Here is a 12,401-nt window from a genome sequence, read left to right as displayed (position 1 = left end):
CACAGAAAAGCAAGCCCCTGGCATGTGAGATGGCGGTACCGAATGCCAAGCCCAGCGTCATGGGTGAGAAACATCAAACGGTTGGGCAGGCACGAACGAAACGACCTAACCCCACTCGCCCAATTCCACCCTCGATTGACACGTGCCCTCGCGATATACTGCTCTCCTCTTCCAGACACACGCGTTGAAATACGACTACGCTTACGCACTCCGAACACAGTCTCCGCATACGACCGTCTACCCCACAATGTCGCGACGGCCCAACCCTGCCGCTGATCGGGCAGAACAAAATCGTGCGACGCTCAAGAACTTGGTGAAGCTTGAGGGCAACAAGACTTGCTCAGACTGCAAGAGGAACAAGCGTATGTTTTCTGGGCCTTCAATATTATGCGCCTTCGCTAATGGTCGCTGCAGACCCACGATGGGCCAGCTGGAACTTGGGCGTCTTCATCTGCATCCGATGTTCGGGAATTCACCGTGGTATGGGAACACATATCAGTAAAGTCAAGTCAGTCGATCTTGATACCTGGACCGACGAGCAACTCCAAAGCGTGCTGAAATGGGGAAATGCGCGAGCGAACAAATACTGGGAGTCAAAACTGGCGCCTGGCCATGTGCCGTCGGAGGCAAAGATTGAGAACTTTATCCGCACAAAGTACGAGTCGAAGCGCTGGGTCATGGACGGACCCATGCCGGATCCGTCTACTCTAGAAGCAGACGACGACGATGTGGTGAGTTAAACAAGGCGGTGATTATATCAGGACAAGAGCTAACAACAGACGTAGCCGTTGAAGAAGGTTCAGGAGAAGGTCCAAATAGAACGCTCAGCATCACAACGCCTAGCCCAGAGCTCCAGCCAGCCTCCTCCCCCGCAAAGACAGGCACAGCCTCAGCCAGCCATCGACCTATTTGGCGACGATCCTGTTCCTCAGCGACCGAGCACCGGACCACCAGTCGCAGCGAGAGCGCCTCCGAAGGCAGAGCCAGCACCACCGAAACAGAACAAAGCAGGGGATTCATTGTTAGGATTAGACTTTCTTGGTGGATCATCGTCTGCAGCACCCTCTCGTCCGTCCAGCACGGGGCCAGCTGCTGCGGCACCATCAAGACCGGACCTCAAGCAGTCGATTTTGTCGCTATATGCCTCGAAGCCCGCAGCGCCGCCCCAACCACAGCAGCATGCACGTCAAGACTCTTTCGGTGGATTGGCGTCTCCTCAGGGACCGGCATCGCCATCACAATCGGCCTTTGGTGGCATGAACGATGCATTCAGCAGCCTGTCCTTCAACGCCGCTCCGGCACCCAAGCCCTCGCCGTTCTCTGGTCTCGATAGCTTTTCAAGCGCAAAGTCACCGCCCTCTACATCTTCATCAAACATGTTCGGTGGTGGGGGCAACTTTTTTGATTCCAAGCCTGCTCCGCAGAACCAGTCGCACAGTCGTACCATGAGCCCTTCAGGTGGCTTGTCTGATTTCAGTGCTTTCTCTGCGCCCGCTCCATCTAAGCCTGCAGCCCCCGCAGCAAGCGGCATGAACGATTTGCTTGACCTATCCATGCCATCTGCACCGGCCCCTGCACCGAGGGTCACCTCCCCACCACTAGCATCACCTCCCGCAAGCTCGGCCTTCAACCTCTCTTCGCCTGCACCGGCGCCCGCTCCCAAGGCTGCTCCTGCGCCCGCAGCTGTAAACTACTCAGGATTTTCTAACATGGACGCCTGGGGTAGCAATGATGTCTGGGGTTCTTCTGCCCCTAGCCAACCGGCAGCAACAACTACCACATCGCATGCTCAGCCCACCACTCCTGGCTGGGGTGCACCACAGGTCACACAAGACGATGACTTTGGGGGCTGGAGCAGTGCTGCGCCCACTACCACGACGCAGACAACCACTACTACACACACCACGACTACTCAAAGTAAGCCTGCAGGAGGATTTGGAGGCGGCAGCGATGACCTCTTTTCGAACGTCTGGGAGTAAGAGCTGTGCATAATGGATGCCTTCTGGCTTGGCGATCGTTGCGTCTTATGTACTTTAATGCACGTCTTGCTGAAGATGATCCGAAAGCGAGTATGGAATAAAGCGTAATGTACATAGTGTACATAGTGATGTTTATAGACCGCTGAATTGAAACAACAATAAACACCCATGCCCTGTACGTGGAAATGCTCCCAAACGCCGCATATGCTAGTACCCAAGACGCTTCCCCCCTGTTCGGAAGCCTGACTCATAAACCAAGACATCACAGTTCCCTCCGCTTAGTTGTCTAATATCTTCCGTGCCCGTCATCGAGTTCTGTTCCGTCGTGACTTGCACAACTCACGTAGCTGCGCCTGACATCGAGCCGTTGCTGAGAAACATCATCTGCCCTGGCCGGATGATATTGTGAGGCAAACTGCGACTTTAAAAGATCAAATGCCATATCCAGTATAGAACCACCACAGTCGCTATTATTATGCCTGATAATTTCAAGATAGCTACTTTGTTTCCCGACGATGCCATGCGCGTTAGGCGTGTTGCGGAACCTTTGAGGGTCGTGGAGAAGGAGGAGAATGTATCGGACTGTGATTGAGATGTTAGTAGTGTTTTGGATGTATCCGTTAAGTAAGTGATATTAGAAAAGAGCGAGCAGGGTAGCAGAGGGATGGAGGAGTAATATAGTTAGAGTTGGACCGTTCCGCTCAAGCTCGTAGGAATGTAGATATGTTCTTGACGTTGGGTCTAGGGGGACGTACTGTGCTGTCGATGACATGTTGATCGCGTGCGTTGTCGTAGATGTCTATTGTGACGCCTCGAAGTGCCGAGACTTTAGAGGCCAGCTCGTCCAGTCTAGAGTTGTTCTGTTGCTCGCGCTCGTAGGCTTGCGACATGGTTACGCTATGCGCCTCCGGCTTCGTTTGGTTGCTTCGGGTTGCGAGGGCAGTGTGGCTGAGAGTGGGGTATCGCGTCGTCGGAGACCGTGTTGATCTTTTTCGAGGGATTGACAGAGTACTGCAGGTGTCTCCAAGGCTGATTTCTGAATCGTGGCTGTCTCAATGCGACACCCAGCGGGTGACGTTCGGGCGCCAAGGGACCCTGAGTTGATAAGGTTAGCGTGGAAGGGCGCGCTCACATGGGTCTGGGGAAGCTGCGTTTGCCAGCAGCTCCCACGACTTGGTCTTCTACCTAACATCTCATCTACCATCATCTTCGCTAATCTCTCTTCTTCGTTCTTGGTGTCGCATGATCCACTCTGCATTAGTTTTATCTCGCTAATCACTACATCAAGCATGCAACTAGAAGGATGATTGTTACCTCTTGCGCTATCCATCGCTACCGGAGAACAGCGTACTATTGCCTTTAGCAACAAGGCATACTAGAGATCACAGAATCTAGAACGTGAATAGAACAAAGCTTCTCGCCTTTTCTGTCCGTTGTTGTACACCATGGATTCGAAGTATAGAAAGTTGCTGCAAGCTGCAAAGCCATCAACTCGAAACGCGACGGTGTCACTCACGAGCTGCAGTGTTCTGAAAATATGTACCATGCGTCTACTGCGCCGCAAACTGGACCACGTCTAGGCAAGGGAAAAGCAACCATCACAATAACGCCATACAGCTATCTACTGCGGGGTAGGTGTGGTATGTCACTCAGGCTATGCATCGGAAGGCTTGAGAGCTTCAACCTCGAGAAGTTATGTTCCCATAAATAGCATACGGACACTATCCGCGCCAGTTTTTCTTATCTGTCTGCGGGATTAGTATTCTCTCAGGGGCCGAGACATGGCCGCATATCGACACTGCTCGACCGTATCTGCATGTTATGGCCACAAGGCTGAGGTCGAGCGTGCAGCTGGAGTTCATCCACAGTCTCACCACAACGGTAAACTGCATGCCTTTATCGTACTAAGTCCTTGGCTTTAAATCCGCCGGATTTGGCTCTTGCTCACTGCTCAGATCATGCTCCGCCTTATGTATGTGCCAGTAGCAGAGTGCGAATGCTACAAGGAATGTATGCCGGCCAGCATGTCTTATCACCGAAAAGTTCTCAGGATTACAAGGTAGGGGTCGATTATCGTCCCAGAAGCACCTCAGCCTAGTCGATGTAAGTCCGAAGGATGCTATACCTTACTTGATCGCCGCATCTGGTATGGTGTTGATGGCGGAGTAGTGCACTGAAGCGTGTTTGGTTCCATCCCGCATATTCCGCCCCCGTCCGTGCTACGCCGCAAAGTCTCGTGCTGTTGAACGGTACACACCTTGAGGTACTTTGAGGTTGATAGAGGTAAATGTATAAGTGAGAAGGCTTGATCCTCTATCGACAACAGCAACTCTCACGCTTTGCTTACCCCGACCTGGTCATTCTCAGCCTGATCATTTACCCTTTGGTGCTTCTCTTCTTCTTGTTTCAATGGCAGTTCTTTGCACCCTTCTCCTATCATGTGCAGTATTGTGGGCTAGTGCTGCAGCTGCAATACTTGATTCTGCCATCCAAGTCCGCAATGCTCCAGGCCACACTGTAGAGGATACCTGGCGTGCTATAAGGCGGGGCCTGGCTGTAGCCAGCCTGGAAAAACGCGAGCCTTATACAGCTGATCTACCTCTGGCGAGGAGCTGGGATGGCGCCACCCTGTTATCAATGTAAATATCCCAAAATTGCAAGTCCAGCTTATTAAATGTAATCGTAGCTAACACTCATTGTGCAGCGTAGTGGAAGCTACTAACCTGGACCTCAAGGCTGGAATCAATGTCACATGCAAGACGTGCTACGTCAAAGGAAATGCTAAGGCCGAACTCACTATTGGAGACAACTTAGACGCCAGCGAACTCATCGGTGGCGTCGTGAACAATGCTAAGAACGAAACCATCGAGTTTGCCAACACATTCGTAGACTTCCTATTCAACTCCACCCACAACTACACCGACACTGTGTTTGAAAAAGTGAAAGACGTTTTCGATGCGGAAGACTTCACTTTTCCAACCTTTCCACTCGCATTCGATATCAATGTCCCTGAGATCGAGGAAGCAAACTTACGCTTCCAGTTCGACGGCATGGAGCTCTACTTAGAGATGGACACTGTTCTTACTGGTGGAGCTGCTTACGAAATCAACCTGTACACTTCCAACAGCCCGATAGGGATCTTCGTCGGCCCATCATTGACGCTCGGTGTGACACTCCAAGTCGATCTTATCCTGGAGGTTGATGGGCAGATCGATGTAAGCAGTGGATTCCACGTTAGACTCGATGATGGTGTTGCAATGGACATTACCATGTTTGGCGACACTGTCTCAAACATGATCTTGTGAGTAATCCCTAGTATCTATATCTTTGCATCGATCTTCACATTGCTTTCAACCGTCGTAACTCTCTGCTGACAATACTCACAGCAACGGGGGTCAATTTGAGTTTCTACCTGTTACGCTTGTCAGCGCAAGCGTTTCTATCGCAGCTGTTCTTCGAGTTGGCGTGCACTGCGGTGTCGAAGTTGGCCGGCCGAAAATAACTGGAATCGCTGGCGAAGTCGCTGACTCTTTAAACGTCGAGGTCAACGCGGGAGTAGAACTCGCTCTTTTCGCCAACGTTGCAGAATTTGTGACCAACATCACCTACGTACCTGATGATGACGAATGCAAGCTCAAGGTCGTTCAGGAATACAACTTTGCACTAGGTGCTTTAGCCGGCGCATCTATCGAGGTACATCTACCGGCCCTAAGCCATAATATGACCTATGGTCCAGTTGCAAGCAAGACCACAGCAATCTTCACTACAACACTCGCTGAGGCATGCGCTATCGAAGCTACTAGCAAGCCGCCGCAAGTTACTGCCACCGGTGCTGAGAAACGACAGGATCTTGTAACTCACACTACTTCGACCATTACTACAGGTGTAGGTTGTAAGAACACGGCGACTGCTATGTGTCCTAATTCCGAGCAAATCTCCACAAGAGCAACAATTACAAGAACTCTCGTGGTTCCTTCTGGCGAGAGTGCTGTCTGGCCGGAAACTATGCTCGAAAAAGTCAAGGCTACCAAAGAATTTGGACCCCAGGCCAGATCAATGAAGACCATTACTGGTAGCCCAGTACCGTACGTTGCGCCACCCGGTGAAGAGAATCACGGTCTTGATGGAACTACTCGAGGTGTCAGCAACAAGGTCATTATCGGTATCTGCGTCGGCCTGGTTCTGCCCCTCCTGGCAGCCATCATTGGGGCTATCATGTAAGTTTGACATTCTACGAGTGCCACGATACCAATTCAAGTACTGACTCGTCATGTTACAGCTTCTTCCGTAGGCGCAAGAGGTATGGTGCAATAGGAGGACCTGCAGCACCCATGCTCGCCGAGCCGTACATGGGCCATAATGACTATACTGACCAGATTCACGATACGAAGTCACCCAATGGGAATGTTGCTGAGATTCAACGTTGATGTTTTCCCTTACTACTGATTTTGTAAATTCTGAAAGGTTGTATCGCAGCAATGCTGGGAATCCCTTTTCATTACGTCATGTTTCGGGTAGTTTGCGTGCCTTTTCCATCTGTATCCTTATCACTGGTGTTGCCAGCTCGGAAACGGTTGCTGTATACCTTAGACTCTATACAATTATGTTTTTCTAAACATCTGGTAGTATTGGGGTGCTCGCTGGACTGGCGGACCCCACATGCGGAACGATGAGGAGACAGCAAGCGGAACGACAACCCCATCCGGCCTAGCCAACGACGTCATTACATTCGAAGCTCATCTCCCAGCCTCCAGGATCGTCATTCCGCGCTCAACGTGAAAGCTTCCCCATGAAAAGTGGATACATCATCCGGTGCAACATCGTTCAAGCCAGTAGCCAAGTATAGCCAAGACAGCCACCCCGCACTTTGCATGGCGGGGAAGTACCTTTGCAGGCTAATAAACTGCAAGAAACATTCCACGGGCAGCGGTTTATGTACTGCCCAGACGGTAACATAGGTTCATTTTTCCGACCATGACGAGACATGCGCACGATACGGAGGGAGATGACCCGTGGTGCTGCTCTATCACATCACATATTTCTATTCGTATACAAATCAGCTGTGTAACGAGCGACTCCAAGTTTCACGCTTGCCATTGACTCTCAGTGAGCTCATCGTTCCGTCTGCTTATCAGATGAACCTTGTCTGAAACTGACTTTTATTTCAGCCTGTTATTGTTCGTCGTGATGACGGGCTTCCTTCGGACACTGTACAACTCGTACAGTTTGTTGCTCGTGGGCGTTATATTATCAAACTACGTCGATGTCGCAGCGTCTCATGTGGCCGCAAAAAGACAATCTCAAACATCTGGTCGCCAACGCACGTCACTCAATGCTGACTGGCGTTTTGAGCGCTTCACCTCGGATCCAGATGGCCTGAGCTACGAGGGTCTGAGGCCGTGGATCTTGCCTTGTGCAAACGACTTCATCACCGGACAAAAGTACGAGCGGCCATCTGCTCCTGCCCCAGGCGCCAATATCAGCTATGTCTCTTCCAGTTTCGATGACGCAGAGTGGGAGGCTGTCGCCCTTCCCCACGACTGGGCCATTTCAGGCACCTTTGATGCCCCTGGAGTTGATGGAGGTCTTGGTAAACTGCCAATCAATGGTATCGGATGGTACCGACGTACGCTCTCCATGGATGCCGAGACCCTCCAGTCTGGCAAATCTGTCTTTCTCGATGTTGATGGCGCCATGTCGTATGCTGCGGTATGGTTGAACGGTCAGCTCGTTGGTGGATGGCCTTACGGTTACAACTCTTTCCGCCTTGACCTCACTCCATATGCCAAGGCTGGAGACAACATTCTAGCTATCCGTCTGGACAACAAGCTAGACTCGTCGCGTTGGTACCCAGGCGCTGGAATCTATCGCAACGTTTGGCTCGTCACTGTCAACCCAGTTCACGTCGGACAGTGGGGAACCTACGTCACTACCCCAAGCATCTCAGAAGCAGAAGCCACTGTTGAGATAACGATTGAGGTCGAAAATAAGGGTAACAGCAGCCAGCACGTTGAGGTAGTTACAGAAGTCTTTGAGCGTGATGTAGCTTCCAAGCAAGCAACAGGCGATGCTGTCGCAACATTTCCATCAGCGAACGCAGATGTAGCAGGCCACACAAAGCAATCGGTACAAGGATCAGTCACTGTTGCGAATCCCAAGCTTTGGGGACCACCACCCAGCCAGACACCGAATGAGTACGTCGCTATCTCTACCGTCTCAGTCGGGGGTCAGGTGGTGGACAGCTATGAGACCGTTTTTGGCATCCGCTCCGTCGCATACGACCCGAACCAAGGTGTTCTCATCAACGGTGAGCGTATCTACATTCAAGGGTCTTGCAACCATCACGACTTGGGCGCTCTTGGAGCAGCCTTCAACACCAGAGCTGCAGAGCGTCAGATCCAGATTCTACAAGAGATGGGCAACAACGCACTTCGAACGTCGCATAACCCACCCGCACCTGAGTTTCTCGACCTTGCCGACCAGTATGGCCTTCTAGTTATGGATGAGATCTTCGATACTTGGAACTTCCCCAAGACCGAGAATGACTTCCATCGCATTTTCCAAGAGTGGCATGAGCCAGATACTCGCTCGTTCATTCGTCGTGATCGTAATCATCCCTCCATCATCTCATGGAGTGTGGGTAACGAGCTTCCCGAACAGTCCAACTCGACCGGTACCGAGACCGGAAGGACACTCCAGAATATCGTCCGTGAAGAAGACTCAACGCGCCAAGTAACCATTGGCATGAATGAGGCTGATGCTGACACGGAGATTGCTGCCGTCATCGATATCGTTGGCCTCAACTATCAGGGTGAGGGCAAAGGAGACTCCTGGGTAGCAAGTTTCCCCGGTTTCAAAGAAGCCTTCCCAGAGAAGATGATCTGGAGTACTGAGTCAGCATCCACCCTCAGCACCCGCGGCAAATATCTCTTCCCCGTTACTGCGAACAAGAGTGCCATCGTCGGTGGCGGGCCACTGGAAGGCGGAGATCCAGAGACTAACATCGTAAGCTCTTATGATCTTTATGCACCAGAGTGGGCCGCATCACCCGACAAGGTCTTTGAGCAGCAAGATAGGCACCCCTACGTTGCTGGCGAATTCGTCTGGACTGGCTTCGATTACATCGGTGAGCCTACACCTTATGCCAACGAAAGTCGTAGCTCCTACTTCGGCATCATCGATCTCGCTGGTTTCAAGAAGGACCGCTTCTTCCTCTACCAAGCCCGCTGGAGACCAGACTTCCCGATGGCACACATCCTTCCACATTGGACATTTTCTGAAGACCGTATCGGCGAGATCACACCCGTCCATGTCCACACATCAGGTGACGAGGCGGAGCTGTTCGTCAACGGCATCTCAGCTGGCCGCCAATCCAAGGGTAAGTACGATTACAGAATCCGTTGGGATGGGGTACAATACCGCCCTGGAAATATCAGCGTTGTCGCATACAAGAACGGCGAGGAATGGGCTAGGGCATCGCAGTTCACAGCTGGTTCCGCTACGACACTCAACGTGACTGCAGACCGCACAACGATCGCTGGTGATGGCTATGATCTCTCGTTCATTAATGTTTCCGTGCTCGATGAGAACGGTATCGTGGTTCCTGATGCGGCCGACGAGATTAATTTCGAGGTCACGTCTGGGCAGGGCGTTATTGTTGCTACAGACAACGGTGATCCAACAGATATGAGGCCGTTCCCAGAATCGACGAGGAATGCCTTTAGCGGAATGGCGTTGGCTATTGTAAGGAGCGAAGCGGGTGCTAGTGGAGAGATTGTTGTTGAGGCAAAGGCCGAGGGACTAGAAGGTGGCAGAGTGGTGCTCACCGCTAGCTAGATATGCCATTATGATATAGGATACTACTATAACAATAATACAGAAACTTTCCAAAGAGAATACCCAAGAAGCAAGACTAAAGCTATTCGTCATCTTCGTAGTCCATCTCTTCGTCTTCGTCGTCTTCATTATGGTCGTAATGATTATCGTCCTGCAATCCCATGTTAGCATCCTTCTATATGCGATCGAAGGAAGAGCAAGATTGTGATGCTCACGTACCTCATCCCCTTCCATCCCACTCGTATTCTTCAACTCATCCATATCCCACACAGTTTCTGGCAGTCCAGCAATCCCCACATCTCTCTGCACAGTAATAATTCCAAACTCCTCAACGCCACAAAAGCCTCCACCCCTCTCACTCTTGCCGAAGAATCCCACAATAACCTCATTAGGGCTGGGCGTCAACTTCACAATCTCCGAGTGATGCCTCATGTTGAGCTCGCCTGCGCTTGTGCCGTTGCTGAGATGCATCCTTACACCATCCCTAGGGTTGACTTCGATAGAAGTAATCTCCACTCCTTCGGGGAGGCGCAGCTTCTCGGAAGCGTGACCACCGAAATGGTGTTTGCTGCCATATGTACGCATAGGTCCCCAATGGCTTGTGTGGCCATCTGCATACTTCACCACACCTCCATCCCATAGACATCCTACTCTCAGATCGATGGACACGGCGCGGTGCACTTTCCCGTCCTTGCCCTTCTCGTGAAGGAGCTGTGTCCATTCATATCGACGAGCGTTGTTAGACCCATCAGGGAAGGCTAGGCGCTTTACGAGTCGAATATTGGAGCCTGGGATGCGGATGAACGTTTTGCTGGCGAGAACCTTCCATACGTTGCCGATGCTGGTTTCCTTGCCGTTGTAGGCGAGGATGTTGAGTTGTAGGGGTTTAGATCGGTCAAAGCGCTCTTCAAGAGCGGATTCCATGTACTCCATGCGCTTCGGTGCGCTGTGAATCCAGCCAAGGGGTTGGGTTGTCTCTGTGTGGTTGAAGGTGATGCGTACGATACCGCTGCTTGAGCCGATGACGAGTTTTGATGGACCTTCATCATCGATTTGCTCAGCGTAGGCCTCGGGGGATGCATGGCGTTCTTCGTCGCTGATTACGGGATCAATGGGAAGGCGGAAATGAGGCAGCATGCGGAAGGAGAGCGCATCGGCTAGATTCCAACGAGCTTTGTTAGATGTACTATGAGGATCGACAAGTACGCCTTCTGCTTTGAGGCGACCAGAGTACGCGGTCTTGGGGAGAAAGTTCTTGGGCCAGTCTTGCGCATATCCGCGCTCCATGATGCCTGAACGATGAGGCGATCCAAGTGCATGGCCGACTTCATGGAGAAAAGCGCCTTGACCAATGGCGCACGCTTCCCACATGGTGTTGCACTCTCCATTGTCATCACCTACCTTGTCTCCAGGTTTGCGGATATCTGTAAGACAGCCTGTGACTTCTTCTAGGAAGCGCGGCCAGGAGTAGGCCAGATGGCTACCGAACATGCCCAGCGAGATTCCGTCGGGGTTATGGCAACCCAAAGCTGCGTGTCCAAGGATCAGCTTCTGCGAGACATTGTAGTGTGAGTCGAGAATCAATCCAGCAACGATGGGATGGGCCTCAGAAGCAAACGGTCCTCCCCTTTCCTTGAGCGCTTCCAGAAAGTAGTCGAACAAGCCATTGCTGCGACGGGCGGAAGGATTCTGTTGTGCAACTTCCTTATCACGGATTTCTTTGACGGTTCTAGAAGAGCGAATGATGTTGACTTTGGCGGTCGATCGCATGGCACCTTCGCCATCGAGAGCCCCGTCAACTTGCGCATTGAGAAAGTCACGACTGATCGTGTCAGCTGTCCATTCCTCATCCAGCCTGAACGATCGGCGTCCAGCTCCTTGCAGCCTCAGGTCTTCCGCAGTCATAGCTTGCCACATATAAGCCGCCATGCGGACCTTGGCGATTGCTGCGTCGAGGTCTGAGTGCGCCGAAGAAATCCCAGCGGCCTTTGAAGGTGGGCAGTCGATGATGCATGGAGAATCTGCGGCAACCATTATGGCGAGATGAAGAGGTGGACATTGCAAGAGCGGAATATAGTTGACATTCATCTCGATGGTGTGTTCGAGGCAGTCATTGCAGACGTATGCAAATTCGAGGATATTCTGCCCTGGCGAGAGCATAACAAGAGCCTTGAAGTTACCACCTGCTATCGGCCACGTCTGCTCGGGAAACGATTGGGCGTTGTTGGCACCTTTAGTAGCGACATGGATGTAACTGCCTTCAGCGACGGGAAGCGTAAAGGTACCTGTGACCAAGAGGCAGCGCTATGCTATGTGTTAATTATACTCTGTCGACCCAGAAAATGTAATGTACCTGATGAATTGTTTCCCCGTCCGTCAGATTGGTGATGTGTAGAGGGCTTGCAATTGGCGCCATCTTGTTGAAATCGTAATAATGTATTGCTGGTAACGCGTTTCGATGATATTGTGTGAGCGATGGGAAAACAATGTAAAACTATGTAGAAAGAGTTGGTGATGTGTGTAAGTTGTCGTCTTTCTGTGAGTCTTATATGCCATCTCGAATAAACCGTAGGCGATGGTCAGTAC

General features: G+C 51.6%; 5 protein-coding genes across 5 annotated transcripts; 3 read left to right on the top strand and 2 right to left on the bottom strand.

The window, feature by feature from the left end:
• Window positions 1-247: 247 nt before the first annotated feature.
• Window positions 248-1,979, top strand: AA0111_g1270 (hypothetical protein; the record flags this gene model as incomplete). The annotated part of the gene is made up of 3 exons (XM_028646712.1): window positions 248-362; window positions 415-731; window positions 786-1,979. 3 exons carry the CDS (start codon window positions 248-250, stop codon window positions 1,977-1,979), a joined length of 1,626 nt encoding a protein of 541 aa, XP_028511540.1.
• A 701-nt stretch (window positions 1,980-2,680) lies between these two features.
• AA0111_g1269 (hypothetical protein) lies at window positions 2,681-2,869 on the bottom strand (the record flags this gene model as incomplete). Its single annotated transcript, XM_028646700.1, has 1 exon — window positions 2,681-2,869. One exon carries the CDS (start codon window positions 2,867-2,869, stop codon window positions 2,681-2,683), a length of 189 nt encoding a protein of 62 aa, XP_028511233.1.
• A 1,519-nt stretch (window positions 2,870-4,388) lies between these two features.
• AA0111_g1268 (hypothetical protein) lies at window positions 4,389-6,406 on the top strand (the record flags this gene model as incomplete). The annotated part of the gene is made up of 4 exons (XM_028646689.1): window positions 4,389-4,618; window positions 4,684-5,280; window positions 5,366-6,196; window positions 6,259-6,406. The coding sequence occupies 4 exons, from the start codon at window positions 4,389-4,391 to the stop codon at window positions 6,404-6,406; spliced, it is 1,806 nt and encodes a 601-aa protein (XP_028511234.1).
• Window positions 6,407-7,166: 760 nt separating this feature from the next.
• Window positions 7,167-9,815, top strand: AA0111_g1267 (Beta-galactosidase; the record flags this gene model as incomplete). The annotated part of the gene is made up of 1 exon (XM_028646678.1): window positions 7,167-9,815. The coding sequence occupies one exon, from the start codon at window positions 7,167-7,169 to the stop codon at window positions 9,813-9,815; it is 2,649 nt and encodes an 882-aa protein (XP_028511231.1).
• Window positions 9,816-9,897: 82 nt separating this feature from the next.
• Window positions 9,898-12,231, bottom strand: AA0111_g1266 (hypothetical protein; the record flags this gene model as incomplete). The annotated part of the gene is made up of 3 exons (XM_028646666.1): window positions 9,898-9,966; window positions 10,035-12,119; window positions 12,169-12,231. 3 exons carry the CDS (start codon window positions 12,229-12,231, stop codon window positions 9,898-9,900), a joined length of 2,217 nt encoding a protein of 738 aa, XP_028511232.1.
• Window positions 12,232-12,401: the final 170 nt, after the last annotated feature.

This window comes from Alternaria arborescens (genome assembly GCF_004154835.1).
Source record: "Alternaria arborescens strain FERA 675 chromosome Unknown contig_2, whole genome shotgun sequence".
Lineage (NCBI taxonomy): Eukaryota > Fungi > Ascomycota > Dothideomycetes > Pleosporales > Pleosporaceae > Alternaria > Alternaria arborescens.
The sequence above is the reverse complement of the archived record's forward strand: the minus strand, read 5'-3'. Positions and strand labels throughout refer to the sequence as shown.